The sequence below is a fragment of the Lucilia sericata genome, unplaced genomic scaffold (assembly GCF_015586225.1).
Source record: "Lucilia sericata isolate MDLA Ls3-8-SP2 unplaced genomic scaffold, ASM1558622v1 Contig000928F_arrow, whole genome shotgun sequence".
In the NCBI taxonomy this organism is placed as follows: Eukaryota; Metazoa; Arthropoda; class Insecta; order Diptera; family Calliphoridae; genus Lucilia; species Lucilia sericata.
In genome coordinates, this window is record NW_023994915.1 from 68,361 (window position 1) to 85,000 (window position 16,640).

Below are 16,640 nucleotides of genomic sequence, written 5' to 3' on the forward strand. Positions count from 1 at the left end.
GACTATAGACTAGACTATAGACTAGACTATAGACTAGACTATAGAACTATAGACTAGACTATAGACTAGACTATAGACTAGACTATAGACTAGACTATAGACTAGACTATAGGCTAGACTATAGACTAGACTATAGACTAGAGTATAGACTAGAATATAGACTAAACCATCGACTAGAATATAGACTAGATTAAGCTAGACTATAGTCTAGACTATTTACTAGACTATAGACTAGATTAGGCTAGACTATAGACTACCGATTAGAATGAAGACTAGACTAATCATTAGATTATAGACCATAGAATATATCATAGTAAAGACTACAGATTAGACTAACCTATAGATAAACTATAGACTATAAAATATATTATAGATAAAAGTAGTGGCTAGACTATATAATAGACTATTGACCAGACTATAGACTAGATTATATTATAATCTATACTACAGACTAGACTATAGACTAGAATATAGTCTAGACACAGGTACACATTCGAATAGATTAGGATACTGTAGTTCAGACTATATATTATACTTGAATATAGACTTTACCATCGACTAGACTTTCCACTAGGCTATAGTCTAGCCTACAGACTATACTACAGACTAGATTACTATAGACCAGAATATAGGTTACACATTAGACTAAACTGTACCATACACTAAACTATAGTCGAGGCTATACTATTGACTAGACTATAAACTAAAATCTAGATTAGACTAGATTTCTAAATTAAAAACTATATTATTTACTAGATTATGGTCTAGATTTAAAATGGACTATAGACGATGTACCAGACTTTGGACTAGACCATGGACTAGCAGTATGAACAAGGCTATGAACTAGACTATAGACTAACTAAACATTGAACTGGCACCAGTTTCCCACAATGGTTCCAGTTGTGGTGCATTATGTAAAACACATTTTATTCGATTAAGAGACATTCCCTTAAAACTATTTTTTTAATATGAAACTTTTTAATCATTCCTATTTTGCATTTCAATTCGAATCGAAATTTTCTACATTTAGCAGCTTTGGTATTCTACAATCTAGGCACCACTAAAAAGATTTTACTATAATAAAAATTTATAAATGTTAAGCATTTATACAAAAAAAAATACTAATATTTATTACAAAGCTTATTATTACAACAGAGACACGAATTACAAATTTATTAAAGCAATTGGTTAATCACTAACGAAATTTGCTATTTGTTACAAAAGCTTATTCGATCATATATATGCGCTTATTTCTCTCAAGATCAGTCATATTCCATTTTGGAATATTTTTCGTTTAATAATTATTATTACCAAGAATATTTCTGGTAATATTCTGATTTTTTTAATTTGCCAAAATTATTATAACAATAATGCGATCAATTCTAAATGCCACATGAATCCAAAATGAACACATTTTACTTTTTCAAAAGAAGCGCAATACAGAGTTCTGTAATTCTTAGCGTATTAAAAAAATAGCGAAAACCGATAGAATTTAATAATTATAATATAAGAAATATTTTTTTTGTGCACCAAAAATCAAACCACACCACACCATCAAAACTTTTTTGAAAAGTTTTACACTTAATTATCGTTATTTTTATGTTGCTGAGCAAAACCTTTAAAACAATAATTTTTAAAAATTTTTTCTGCTATATTCAATACAAAATTTGTGTTGTAAATTATGCTTAACTTAAACAATAGTATGTAAGTCTATTAATAATATATTATAACAAAATAAAACAATAAACAAAAGAAAACATACATTTATAACATTATAATGTAAGGTCCTTTAATAAAAGTCTGGTTTGAAGGATCATTAGTACGATTTGGTTGGAAGGACCATTATTACGATATGCGTACAGATTTCTTAGCATAGAAACTTTATTATTTTGACCTTTTTGTTAGCCAGTTAGTTTCTACAGAAACTGTATTAAATACTAAATATGATAAACAAAACTCTATTCTAGTTTATCGTCGAAACTAAAGTCTTGACTATAGTCATGTTTATAGTCAATACTATATACCAGACTATAGACTACATATAAAGGCATAGATTAGACCAAATAGTAAGTCCAAACTATATTCAAGACTATACTATAGTCTATAGATTATACTTGAGACTATAGACTAGACTGTCTGCTAGACTATAAACTAGACTGTATACAAGACTATAAACTAGACTGTATACTAGACTATAGACTAGACAACAGACTATACTATAGAATGGACAATGGACTACTCCATGGACTATACTATGGGCTAGACTATGGGCTAGACTATGGACTAGACTATAGACGAGACTATAAGCTAGACTATAGACTAGACTAAAGACTAGACTAAAGACTAGACTAAAGACTAGACTAAAGACTAGACTAAAGACTAGACTAAAGACTAGACCATAGACTAGACTATAGAAGTGACTATAGACTAGACTAAAAACTAGACTATTCTCTATACTAAAAACTAGACTATTCTCTAGACTATAGACTAGACTATAGACTAGACTAGACTAGACTATAGACTAGACTAGAATAGACTAGACTATAGACTAGACTATAGACTAGACTATAGACTAGACTATAGACTAGACTATAGACTAGACTATAGACTAGACTATAGACTAGACTATAGACTAGACTATAGACTAGACTATAGACTAGACTATAGACTAGACTATAGACTAGACTATAGACTAGACTATAGACTAGACTATAGACTAGACTATAGACTAGACTATAGACTAGACTATAGACTAGACTATAGACTAGACTATAGACTAGACTATAGACTAGACTATAGACTAGACTATAGACTAGACTATAGACTAGACTATAGACTAGACTATAGACTAGACTATAGACTAGACTAGACTAGACTTAGACTAGACTGTAGACTAGACTATAGACTAGACTATAGACTAGACTATAGACTAGACTATAGACTAGACTATAGACTAGACTATAGACTAGACTATAGACTAGACTATAGACTAGGACTATAGACTAGACTATAGACTAGACTATAGACTAGACTATAGACTAGACTATAGACTAGACTATAGACTAGACTATAGACTAGACTATAGACTAGACTATAGACTAGACTATAGACTAGACTATAGACTAGACTATAGACTACTAGACTAGACTATAGACTAGACTATAGACTAGACTATAGACTAGACTATAGACTAGACTATAGACTAGACTATAGACTAGACTATAGACTAGACTATAGACTAGACTATAGACTAGACTTGACTAGATTATAGACATAGACTAGACTATTGACTAGACCATAGACTTGACTATAGATTGGACTTTAGACTAGACTATAGAATAGACTATATATTACATTATAGACTAGACTATAGACTAGACCATATACTAGACTATTAACTAGACCATAAACTAAACTTTTGACTAGAGTATTACCAAGATTACAGGATTTACTACAGACTAGACTATTGGCTAGACTATAGAATAGTCTGTATAGACTCTAGACTTTTTTTTCGCATTAAACCAATTTAATTTAGTACTTATTTACTTTATCTAAATAAATATTTAAATCATATTTATTTAGATCTCATTATCATTTCATTACAAACTTTAATAATTTATTATAAATGTATGCAACATAAAAAATAAATAAATAAACCAAAAGTAACCAAAATAAATATTTTAAATAATAATTGCATTTAATTTACTATTAAATATGAATAAATACAAAATAAACAAACTCGTATGGCTTATAATAACAATAATAAAATTTGTCTTTAATTTCATTTTCGCTACAATAAAAGAAAATTCTAGTAGGTATCAGATTTAAGGGGGTCAAAAATCAAAACTTTTCTATATAATTTCAATTAAATTGAATATGAGTAACGAAGTACATTTGAGTATTATTATTATTATGATTGGTTTTAAGTACCAGTTGACAGTAGGCTTGGCTGGCAGCAATAATAATGGACATTGTTTACAACAAATAAAATATATATTAATAGGGATATACGCGAATAATAAGTGTACCCTGCTGGATGGAAACAATTTGAAACGATTTCTAAAAGAATTATATTCCGATGAATATTAGAATTACTTTACCTATTTTATTTCTATAAGATAAAACTAAGCTGAACTCCTGCTATAATAGAATCATCTGAAACCTTTCAAATCTTTTTAAAAATTTACATTAAAGCATCTGGTTTTCTTAACAAGTTATATACATCAAAATTTTACGATCTGAATTTCCAACTTGATTGCATTTAATATACATTACCGCCTATTGTGAAGCGCATAATTGAGAAAAGTAACTTAAGTACATATGTTCATTAGGGTGGTGCTAAAATAAATATAATAATATATGAACTTTAATTTGTGTAATATTACCAGCAGTTTTTCAAGGAGTTGGTTGTAATCTGCATAGGATCAATGCACTTTTTTCTAGATTTCCTCATATGTAACTAGGACTATTTTTAACGTTCCTCAAATCACTCTGCCCAAGAGGTGACCTGGCTTCACGTAGGTACGTGCATTTTGTCAGGTCCACACAAATAAATACCCCCGAGTGTTGCACTTATCTGCAAACTAATGCGAAACAAACTTGGAACGCTTTCTAACTCAACGGTCGCCCATCGAACGATTTATATAGGAAATTTGCACATTACACTCTTAGATCTCTCATATTCAGGATCATAAACACTCCTGCAATGATAACTGTAAGATCCGAAGGCGCTTAAGTCAAATTGGTGCTGTCTGTCACCTGAGTATGCCTTTCTGAGAGTACGAGCAATCCCATTTGAACAATCATTCAAGACATTTATTTGACGGACGATCCCACCAAGCCTTTATACGTTCTGAATTTATTGTTAATTCTTATAGATGGGGAAAATTCTTTTAGTTAGGGAAAAAATTCAAAATTGATTTTTTTAATGTTCCCCTAATACTTTTTGGAGATTGTAGATATATGTATTTAATTTTTGCTGATTTTTACTTACTATCCGATACAGAAAATAAACATTATGTTGACAGAATTTTAAAAGAATTAATTGACAAAACTTGTTTAAATAAAAACTCTAGAAAAGACAACACCTACCGAAAATATATATGTATGCATGAACTTTTGAACCAATATGCAAGTTTCAAACGCCGACACTTACTTCAGTTCTAGTTCAGTTCTAGTTCAGTTCTAGTTCAGTTCTAGTTCAGTTCTAGTTCAGTACTAGTTCAGTTCTAGTTCAGTTCTAGTTCATTTCTAGTTCAGTTCTAGTACAGTTCTAGTTCAGTTCTAGTTCTGATTTTTACTTACTATCCGATACAGAAATAAACATTATGTTGACAGAATTTTAAAAGAATTTATTGACAAAACTTGTTTAAATAAAAACTCTAGAAAAGACAACACCTACCGAAAATATATATGTATGCATGAACTTTTGAACCAATATGCAAGTTTCAAACGCCGACACTTACTTCAGTTCTAGTTCAGTTCTAGTTCAGTTCTAGTTCAGTTCTAGTTCAGTTCTAGTTCAGTTCTAGTTCAGTTCTAGTACAGTTCTAGCAGGGCGAGGCAGCGAGGCTATCGAGCGAGCGAGAGCGAGCGAGCGAGCGAGCGAGCGAGCGAGCGAGCGAGCGAGCGAGCGAGCGAGCGAGCGAGCGAGCGAGCGAGCGAGGGAGCGAGCGAGGAGCGAGCGAGAGCGAGCGAGCGAGCGAGCGAGCGAGCGAGCGAGAGCGAGCGAGCGAGCGAGCGAGCGAGCCAGCGAGCGAGCGAGCGAGGAGCGAGCGAGCGAGCGAGCGAGCAGCGAGCGAGCGAGCGAGCGAGCGAGCGAGCGAGCGAGCGAGCGAGCGAGCGACAGAGCGAGCGAGAGCGAGCGAGCGAGCGAGCGAGCGAGCGACGAGCGAGCGAGCGAGCGAGCGAGCGAGCGCGCGAGCGACAGAGGAGCGAGCGAGCGAGCGAGCGAGCGAGCGAGCGAGCGAGCAGCGAGCGAGCGAGCGAGCGAGCGAGCGAGCGAGCGAGCGAGCGAGCGAGCGAGCGAGCGAGAGAGCGACAGAGCGAGCGATCTATCTATCTATCGAGACTATCTATCTATCTATCGATCTATCTATCTACTATCTATCTAGATCTATCTATCTATCTATCTATCTATCTATCTATCTATCTATCTATCTATCTACATCTATCTATCTATCTATCTATCTATCTACTATCTATCTAATCTATCGATCTACTAATCTAATCACTCTACTATCTATCTATCTACTATCTATCTATCTATCTATCATCTATCTATCGATCTAATCTATCTATCTATCTATCCTATCTATCTCTACTATCTATCTATATCATCTATCTATCTATCTATCTAAGCTACTCGTTTAAATATCTATTATCTTATCATCTATCTAATATCATCTATCTATAAAAATAACCTATAAATAACGTTTAAATCTATTGAAATTTTAGGACATTATCACTGTAATTCCTATTTTAAACTCTGCTTTGCAAACTATCACTCCCACTAATAAAGAAATAAAAGAATCTTCCGTGGAAAGTTTTTTTTTCGCTTGTGTGTACAAAACAACTTAAAGTGCGTTATAAAGACTATTTAGTTTTATATGTTTATATTGGCTCTCAGTCAGTTTTGATTAAGGAAAAGTACCATTTTCTATATAAACTAAACTTTTAAAAAGTGGATTTATTGTGCATTTTATTTATGTAGAATATATGACTTCTTTATGTTAATAGTAGCATTATAAAAGTTTTTAAACAATTAAAAAATGTGATAAGTATGATTTCTATATATTATTTATTTTGGAAATTTCGAGAAGTTATTAAGAAGTTGAATTCTGAAATTTTAGGTTAAATTCAAAAATGTTACTGTAATTGATATGTTTGGAAACTCTTTATAAAGAAACATTTAAAATTTTCCGATTTTATTAGAGAGTTAATTCTACTTTGTCTTTATTCCCTTATCAAGTTCTAAAGTGAAATTCATAATTGAATTCTTGAAGAAACCTAAATCCTTATAGACGCTGAAATCTAAAATATAAATCGGTCTACAATTTCACACCTGTGAACAAATCATACCACTTAAGTTTAAGTTAATATGACGTGGAATGATCATCACTAATTTACTCAAATAACACACATACACTATCAGCGCAGCAATTTCCTACATTTTAATGGATTTTTTTCATAACAATTAAAAACGGGGCATTAAACGTTAAATATCTTGTTTTCTACATATTCACGCAATTTTATGCAATTAAAAAATGAATGCATTTTTTGTTGTTTTTTATTATTAAATAAATTAAAACAATATTCATTCTCTCCTGCTCCTAATTTGACAATTAGAGAGACTACAATACCACATTAATGACAACAAAAAAGTAATTCTGTGGCGGACTCAACTGTTTACAAAAAAAATGAGAATAACAATAGAAAATACCGGCAAATTAAGAAAACTGAATCTGAATATCACACACAACGAAATTTGTGTGTGATAAACATGTCATCCTACATACATATAAAAAAAATTCAATTTATATTGAGAACAAGATCTTACATTTAATAGTACCGATATGATCCAGGTATAATATCGTATTAATGTTACCTTAAATATAACTGTTATATACAGCTAGGTTTGACATAATATTTAGGATAAATTGAATGTCCAACCGTGACTGTAAGTTTAGAAAGTTGTTGAACTCTAAAACTATAGACTAGACTATGGACTAGACTATAGACTAGACTATAGAACTAGACTATAGACTAGACTATAGACTAGACTATAGACTAGACTATAGACTAGACTATAGACTAGACTATAATAGACTACTAGACTATAGACTAGACTATAGACTAGACTATAGACTAGACTATAGACTAGACTATAGACTAGACTATAGACTAGACTATAGACTAGACTATAGACTAGACTATAGACTAGACTATAGACTAGACTATAGACTAGACTATAGACTAGACTATAGACTAGACTATAGACTAGACTATAGACTAGACTATAGACTAGACTATAGACTAGACTATAGACTAGACTATAGACTAGACTAGAGACTAGACTATAGACTAGACTATAGACTAGACTATAGACAGACTATAGACTAGACTATAGACTAGACTATAGACTAGACTATAGACTAGACTATAGACTAGACTATAGACTAGACTATAGACTAGACTATAGACTAGACTAGACTATAGACTAGACTATAGACTAGACTATAGACTAGACTATAGACTAGACTATAGACTAGACTATAGACTAGACTATAGACTAGACTATAGACTAGACTATAGACTAGACTATAGACTAGACTATAGACTAGACTATAGACTAGACTATAGACTAGACTATAGACTAGACTATAGACTAGACTATAGACTAGACTATAGACTAGACTATAGACTAGACTATAGACTAGACTATAGACTAGACTATAGACTAGACTATAGACTAGACTATAGACTAGACTATAGACTAGACTATAGACTAGACTATAGACTAGACTATAGACTAGACTATAGACTAGACTATAGACTAGACTATAGACTAGACTATAGACTAGACTATAGACTAGACTATAGACTAGACTATAGACTAGACTATAGACTAGACTATAGACTATAGACTAGACTATAGACTAGACTATAGACTAGACTATAGACTAGACTATAGACTAGACTATAGACTAGACTATAGACTAGACTATAGACTAGACTATAGACTAGACTATAGACTAGACTATAGACTAGACTATAGACTAGACTATAGACTAGACTATAGACTAGACTATAGACTAGACTATAGACTAGACTATAGACTAGACTATAGACTAGACTATAGACTAGACTATAGACTAGACTATAGACTAGACTATAGACTAGACTATAGACGAGACTGTAGACGAGACTATAGACGAGACTATAGACGAGACTATAGACGAGACTATAGACGAGACTACAGACGAGACTACAGACGAGACTATAGATGAGATTATAGACGAGACTATAGACTAGACTATGTATATACTACTATACTAGACTATGTATATAGACCAGACTATAGACTTGACAATATAGACTAGACTATATAGACTAGACTATATAGACTAGACCATATAGACTAGACTATATAAACTAGACTGTAAAAACTAGACTACATATATAGACTAGACTAGATTATAGACTAGACTATATAAACTAGACTATACAGACTAGACTATATAGACTAGACTATAGCGATGACATCAAATTTGGAACAAATATCTGGAAAGGAGTATATATATTTTAACTGTTTGACAATAATTAAATTGACCCCATCGTATGTCATTTCTGGTTATGGATCCTCAATAAATCAGTTTAAAGCACATTTAAACAAGATTTATTGTACTCGAATGATGACCCAAACAAACAAAACACAGATTAATTTTTTAACATGACATTATTATAATACCAACGACTGTTTGTTCATATTACTATTTACCCAACCCCTCTAAGTGCGGGTGTTTTTATGACTATAGGAACCTAAATTGTACTCCCTTATCCCACAGTTAAATGATTATTATTGTGTTGATATACAGTATTTAAATTATACTACAATAACCTAAGTGTTTGTGTTGTAGAGATCTTATTCGAGAACATTAAATGTTAGCGAGAGAAAGAGACTATAAAAACCCAGATCATTGTGACAATTGTCATCAGTTTTAAACGGATCAAGCTTAGACAAACAGTAATCCAAGCGTACAAATAAATTTTGTGATTTATTCCTTATATCCGAACGTTTAGTAAAGATTTATAAAACAAAATGAAGACTTCTCTGGCAATTTTATTCGCACTATTTGCTTTGGTAAGTGAAATCCTTGCAGTGAAATAAAAGTGTAATTGAAAATTAGAAATTTCTTTACGAAATTATGAATTTCGATTTGAAATTTATGAAATTTTGAAATTGTATTAGAATTTCTATCAGAAATTTCAATATTCTGTTAGACGGTTCAGATTTCTATGAGAAATTTTAGAATTTATTATAGAAATTTTGAATTTCTATTGAATATTTCAAATTTCTATTCATCCAAAATTTTTATTAAACATTTCTATTACCATTCACAGGTTTCCGCCGAATACAAACTTCGTAATCAAGAAGATCTTATGAAGGCACGTAAAGAGTGCATGGAAGCTAAGAAAGTCTCACCCGAACTGATTGAAAAATACAAGAAATTCGATTTCCCCGATGATGAAGTCACCCGCTGCTATATCGAATGTATTTTCGAGAAATTCCAATTGTTCGATCCCAAGGATGGTTTCAAAAATGAAAATCTAATTGCTCAACTAGGACACGGCAAAGAAAACAAGGATGAAGTTAAGGCTGATGTTGAAAAGTGTGCCGATAAGAATGAACAAAAATCCGATTCATGCGCCTGGGCATTCCGTGGCTTCAAGTGCTTCATCAGCAAGAATATGCCCTTGGTTATGGAGAGTTTGAAGAAGAACTAAGGAAAGAGTTTCTTTAATTTGAAACTTAACTTTAGATTTTTTTTTACATATGTATTTAAAATGGATTCAATTGTCAACATCTAGCTAGTAACAACTATAGGATCACAACAAAACAACACAACTGCAATTTATATGCCTAATCATCGACGTCCATCTCTGTGATTTTGGCAAAAAAACGAAAATAATAATTGATATAAACAATGATAAATGGTTAAATGAATCATCTCTTACGTCCCGCAATCGTCATTTTTTATTATAATATGTTTTTTTATATTAAAGTGTTAAAAACTTTCGTTAATTTTATTATTAATAAAATGCAATCTCTATAAAAGAATTTATTTCAAAGATTTTTTATTTAGTTTTATAAATTATTAAAGAGTAAAATCTAAAATCCTTAAGTGAGCATAAGGATGATTTTCGAAAGGGGACCTATTTATGTACTAAACTTTACAGAAATCAAGAAGAGTCGAAGGGACTCCGTTTTGACAGGACCAATCTACTCGTCAGATGTAGTATTGAATAGTATTAGATCCAGCTTGTAATCGTGATAAATCTCAAGATGTCTTTAAGTATACACCCAAATATCTTAACAAGTTTGGATATGAAGTGACTGTCAAGAAAATTGTTTCTCTAAATGGCTTCTTCGTTTTCACTGTATTTGCAACTGCGACAGTAATGATTGGAGAGGACCCCAAGCCGACTTGCATGTCTGCCTATTACTACTATTATTACTACTATCATCATCGATATATCCTGCCTATTTCGGGTTTAAGGTGTCTTGTGCGTTTCTCATTGAAAGAAGACCTCAATAACTTGGCCTCTTTACATGTACCTAGTTTATTCCATCTATTCTAAGCGTATCTGAGGATAAAATCTAAGAGAATTGCTACTGAAACGGCTTTGGAGATATTAAGAGCAGATCCTGATCTGGCTAGCTTATCTGCCTGTTCTTTTCCATAATAGTCCCTATACACAAGGACCCCAACAAGGGACAGGCAACCCAGAAAGATCTTTCTTGTATTGTCTGACTAATAGGGAAATGGTAGTATAAGAGTTTAGTGAAAGAAGTGCCGCTAGACTATCGACAAAAATGTCTATGTTGCCACGAATATTAAGATCATATAGTACCCTACAGGCCTGGCATTATCGCAAATATTTCAGCCTGAAAAACACCACCAGAACCAATCAGATTCTGGTGGTACATTCACTTGGTAAGTTAACCGTACACCACTCGCTCCTAGAAGGATCGCTGACTTTGAAAACTCTACCAAAGTCCGCGTGTTGGGTAATATAGTCGAGTAGTTGGTTCAAGATTGGAGGTAGTAGGCTTAAAATCTTAGCATGTCCTTATGTTCTTGATATCCAACTTCCGGATGAGTTAAGCCACGCTGCGCTGCAGACAGATATGGACATTATATGCAGATCTATAGATAGGATGTTCAATAAAGTATTCAGAACGTCTGAATCACAAAATTGTCTAGTCATTGGACTAGTCTATTGTCCAGTCATTGGACTAGTCTATTGGCCGCTTAATGGACTATTCTATGGACTGGTTTGTGGGCTATTCTATTGACTAGGCAAAGGAATGTGTGGATTGTCTATAGTTTATGGACTACTCTATTGTATAATCTATAGTCTAGTCTATGGACTAATCTTTGGTGTATTATATTATCAAGTTTATGGATTAGTCAATCAACTATCATATATATAGTTTATGGATTAGTCATATAGTTTATTGACTAGTCTACAAACTATTCTATTGATTAGCCTATGGACTATCCTAGTAGTTTACAGACTATTCTATTGACTAGACTAGGGACTAGTCTATGCACTATTTACTAGTTTAGTTTAGACTAGTTTATGAATTATTTATTGACTAGTCAATTATTATTGACTAGTCAATGGACTAAACTGTTATCAAGTTTATTGACTAGTCTATGTACGCTAGTTTTTGACTACTATATCTATCCTATTGAATAGTCTATGGACTAGACAAAGAATAGTGTCCAAGACTAGACAACTATTCTATTGGCTAGTCTATGGATAAGTTTATGAAGCATAGTCAATGCATGGAAGAGTTAATAAAGAAAGTTAAATAAAAAGAAGAAAAAATAGCCTAAAATAATTTTGAATCGTAAATCAATACCTAAATTCTTAAGATTCTCAAATAATAAGTAAATTAAGATATTTGTATTACTGTAAAGACATAAATTTTATTATAAAATTATAACTAATTATAAAAAAATTAAATACAAATTGGCATACTTAAAAAAATAACTTAAAACTAATGAATTTAATTCGTATAAAATAATCACATTAATATGTCGACCTTCTTTCCATTCGAAACCGTAAACTCTTCTCTAAGGTCTTTCATAGATGGGAAATCTTTGCAGAAAATCATTAATACTTTCCGTTTCGCGTTTCACACGTACCGAACGTTTTGTCTTTGATTCGACCAAATCTTGAAGATAAAATTCCCATTGTCTCGAACCACTGGGTATACGATGTAAATGAGACGATGTAGTAGTTGCTATCGAAAAAGCTTCACCCAAAATATGTTCAGGTTCATCGACAGGCATGGCGGGTTCACTGCCAATTGCAACCATTTCAGAGGCCAAGGTAGCGTAAGTTAAATCGGGAATCATTTTTAGTAAAGAATACCTTTCTTTCGAAATTTGTTTCAATATGTTATCAGTTAAACACTTGAGAAGTGAATGTTGTCCTCTCTTACCAAGCAAAGAATATTTATAGGATGAGAAAAGGACATTTTGAGCGGACAGGTAGGAGTGAAAAAGTATCAAATGTGATAATTTGACAGGTAACTGATAGGAATGTTGTTTCAAAAGGACGGTAAAGGTCGAGATAATTATAATAAAATACTAATTGGGAAAATCCAATAGAAAAGATTTTATAACTTTCAAAATCCATAATAGTTTTGTAGAAAAATTCCAAACGGTTTTAATTCCCTTTTGGCTTTATTTAAAAAATCCAAAGGACTCAATTTGAGGAGGTTCTACACAAAAATCCCAAGTGAGTTTTTCCAACGTACCTTTAGAATCAGATTTGAACTCTACAAAAAAGCAAATGCTTTTTTTATTTTATTTTCGAATCAGAAATGTTGTAAGAATTTCATGTCACAGAATCTCTATATATAGTTTTTTGTCTGAAATAATACGGCATACGTGATCGAGTAAAATTGATCGATTAATAGTTCCTTTCTGGAGAAAAACTATGAGTCGCTGGGTTGACAATCTTTGACCGAGTATGACTCAGTTCGTTCGGGAATGAAAATCCAATTGTCGTAAGAACGTATAATGTACTATAGTTTAGCTTTACTTCGATAACATTTCGTATGACATAGAAGGTTTATAACTTTACAAAATTTCCAAGAAATGACATCCTTTTTACGTCGATCGCTCTTATGGTTCACAAAGTAAAATCAATTTTACTAAATATTGGAAATGTTATTACATCTTTCAAATACCCATTGCAATGTCCACCTACAAATATACTTATAGGTTTATTATCTAATAAATGCTAAATCAAGACGACTTCACCAATTCAAATCAGAATCGTTTCAATTCTAACTAGGATTCTATAACAACCATGAATAAATCAAATTTTCTATAAAAATTAAGAATCCGTTGAAACGCAAAAACTTTATGATCTAGAATAAACTCGGATACTTCCAAGCGGAGATCCCAAAACTGAGGGAAATTATACTGGATCATGTTGTATTTCACTGAAATATCATAGAAACTGTGGAAGTGCTCTGAGATCATGATTCTGTTTACAATTAGACTGTGTTGGTTATATCGACAATAGGTCATGAACCCTGACCTAAATAGTAGAGACAGGGTGCTAAAACCACCTGTTTGTAATCTTTAATAAATTCCGAAATTCCGAAGAACTATGAGTCATTTTAGAGTAGTAAGTAATGGGACAATACCATACCGGACATGATATGCGAGGATGCTGCGGAACAAGAGACGATTGAACATATAAGTTGGCTTTATTCTAGAATGAAGAATCTCAAACAAAAGTGAAACTGAAAACACCGCTGGGTTCGAACCTTGAAACGTGTCCCTAAAACCAAACATTTATAACTATTGACCTAAATGATCTCTTATAGATTCCGATAGACTATCGACCAGTCTTGAAATTCCAAACTAGATTGTAGAGTCTAGGGTCTTGTAGCCAAAACATGATGCAAAGGCAACTAAGAAACTTGTTGCACAGGACCGATATAGTCTAAGGACTCTGATAGGAATTTTAAAGTTTTTACTAGTTAATGGAATAATACTATAGCAGACTTGTGCATGTTATGCTACGATGTAAAGGAACTAAAGACGATATTTCTTTCTATTTCATCTCTCTTTAGTTTAATCACAGGGTATACAGAGGCGTCACGAGCAAAAAACTATTTCCCTCTCTTTCGCACAAAACGAATTCAATAATTTTTTTAGCTGTATTTTATGTACCTCTTCTCACCAAACAATTTCAAAATCAAACAAAAGCTGATTTTAGACTTTTTTAAATGTCAAAAGTGACACCTCTGTATACTTTGTGGTTTAATTTTCATGAAGGATTCACAATGAACCAAAGCGATCTTCGAGCGAAGTTGCACCTTAAGCCATCTAAAGTCATCCTAACCTAGATATTGGACTTTATCAGGTTATGTGAGGATGCTGAAGAGTTAAAGATGATCTTTAAAAGATTCTGTGACACTATCAACCAGCCCTGGAGTAATGTGTTTGATTTGATACAAAAACAACGGGAGAAACCTGAGAACTATAGGGTATTAACTGGTCATTGTAAATGGTATAATACCGGAGGATTGTTTATGTGAGGATGCTGAAAAGCTTAAGATGATAGAGCATACAATTTTCTAAATAGGAAATGAACTGGGAGTATTAATGTGTGTATTCAGTGCACCCTACACTGATTATTAAGGGTATAGGTTGGCAATTTAGCAACCTCTTACTTTTGTTCTATATAAAATATATATTTTCAGTCTTTAGAAAGTAGAGAGATCACTGATCATATTTATGGGCTATGTTCTCGAAATTTTCTTCATTCCGAATTAATCTAAAAGGAAGTTGGGATTGTTAAATGTAACCTTTATTTTCTAATCTTATAGTTAAAATCGAAAAATTCCTAACTAAATAAGAAAGTGCAACTTAAAATTTGGAGGATTTTTGGATTTTTAAATGTTATTTAAATATTCTCTAATTTAGTGCAAATATTAACAACAGTTTTGGCGCACGTGTCATTTAATATGTAATCCTTAACACTTAATATTCTAGTAGGTACTTGTAGCTTATTAAAATGCCTTTGCCAGGTGTACTTTAAATTTACATTGGAAATTCCTAATTAGGGTTAAATTCTAATTATTACGTTAGTTAGTAGCTGTTGCTAAATTTTAATCCTAGTTATTACCTGTTACCGCTACTTCTTATCCTTTGGCTTCGCCCTACCTGTTCGTCCTATAAATATTATAGCAAATCTTACAACCAACATCATTCACTTCTCAAGTGTTTAACAGTTAACATATTAAAACTTTTTAAACTTTATTTTAATAATTTCTCCCACACAAAAATGATTCCCGATCTAACTTACGCTACCTTGTCCTCCGAAATGGTTGCAATTGGCAGTGAACCCGCCATGCCCGTCGATGAACCAGCAAATATTTTGGGTGAAGCATTTTCTTTAACATCTACAACCTCATCATATTTACATCGCATACCCAGTGGTTCTAGACAATGGGAAATTTATCTACAAGATTTAGTCGATTCAAAGACAAAACGTTCGGTGCGTGTTCAACGAGAATCGGAAAGTGTTAATGATTTTCTGCAAAGATTTCCCATTTATGAAAGGCATTAAAAGAAGAAATTTGTTATTAATGACGAGATTTCATCAGTTCTTTTGATAGCGAAAAAAAAAGAACGATATTTTGATGTGATTTGTATAAGAATTAAATTCATTAGTTTTAAGTTAATTAAGTTAAAGTAATTTTAAATTGATTTTTTACTTAATTATAATATAATTTTTAAATTAAATAAATTTTATTCTTTTAAGAAATGCATACACATTGTTTTAATGTTTTTAGAAATTTAACAAGCTAAGACAGTCTG

General features: G+C 32.3%; 2 protein-coding genes across 2 annotated transcripts; one reads left to right on the forward strand and one right to left on the reverse strand.

The window, feature by feature from the left end:
* Positions 1-9,619: 9,619 nt before the first annotated feature.
* LOC119609099 (general odorant-binding protein 99a) lies at positions 9,620-10,840 on the forward strand. The gene is made up of 2 exons (XM_037963787.1): positions 9,620-9,862; positions 10,123-10,840. Exons 1-2 carry the CDS (start codon positions 9,821-9,823, stop codon positions 10,504-10,506), a joined length of 426 nt encoding a protein of 141 aa, XP_037819715.1. The 5' UTR covers positions 9,620-9,820; the 3' UTR covers positions 10,507-10,840.
* A 1,971-nt stretch (positions 10,841-12,811) lies between these two features.
* LOC119609102 lies at positions 12,812-13,200 on the reverse strand. The gene has a single exon (XM_037963789.1). The coding sequence runs from the start codon at positions 13,149-13,151 to the stop codon at positions 12,867-12,869; it is 285 nt and encodes a 94-aa protein (XP_037819717.1). The 5' UTR covers positions 13,152-13,200; the 3' UTR covers positions 12,812-12,866.
* Positions 13,201-16,640: the final 3,440 nt, after the last annotated feature.

Coding starts and splice junctions, on each gene's coding strand:
- LOC119609099 (XM_037963787.1), top strand. CDS start 9,821: ATGAAGACTTCTCTGGCAATTTTATTCGCACTATTTGCTTTG. Junction 9,863..10,122: donor TATTCGCACTATTTGCTTTG/GTAAGTGAAATC, acceptor TACCATTCACAG/GTTTCCGCCGAATACAAACT.
- LOC119609102 (XM_037963789.1), bottom strand. CDS start 13,151: ATGATTCCCGATTTAACTTACGCTACCTTGGCCTCTGAAATGGTTGCA.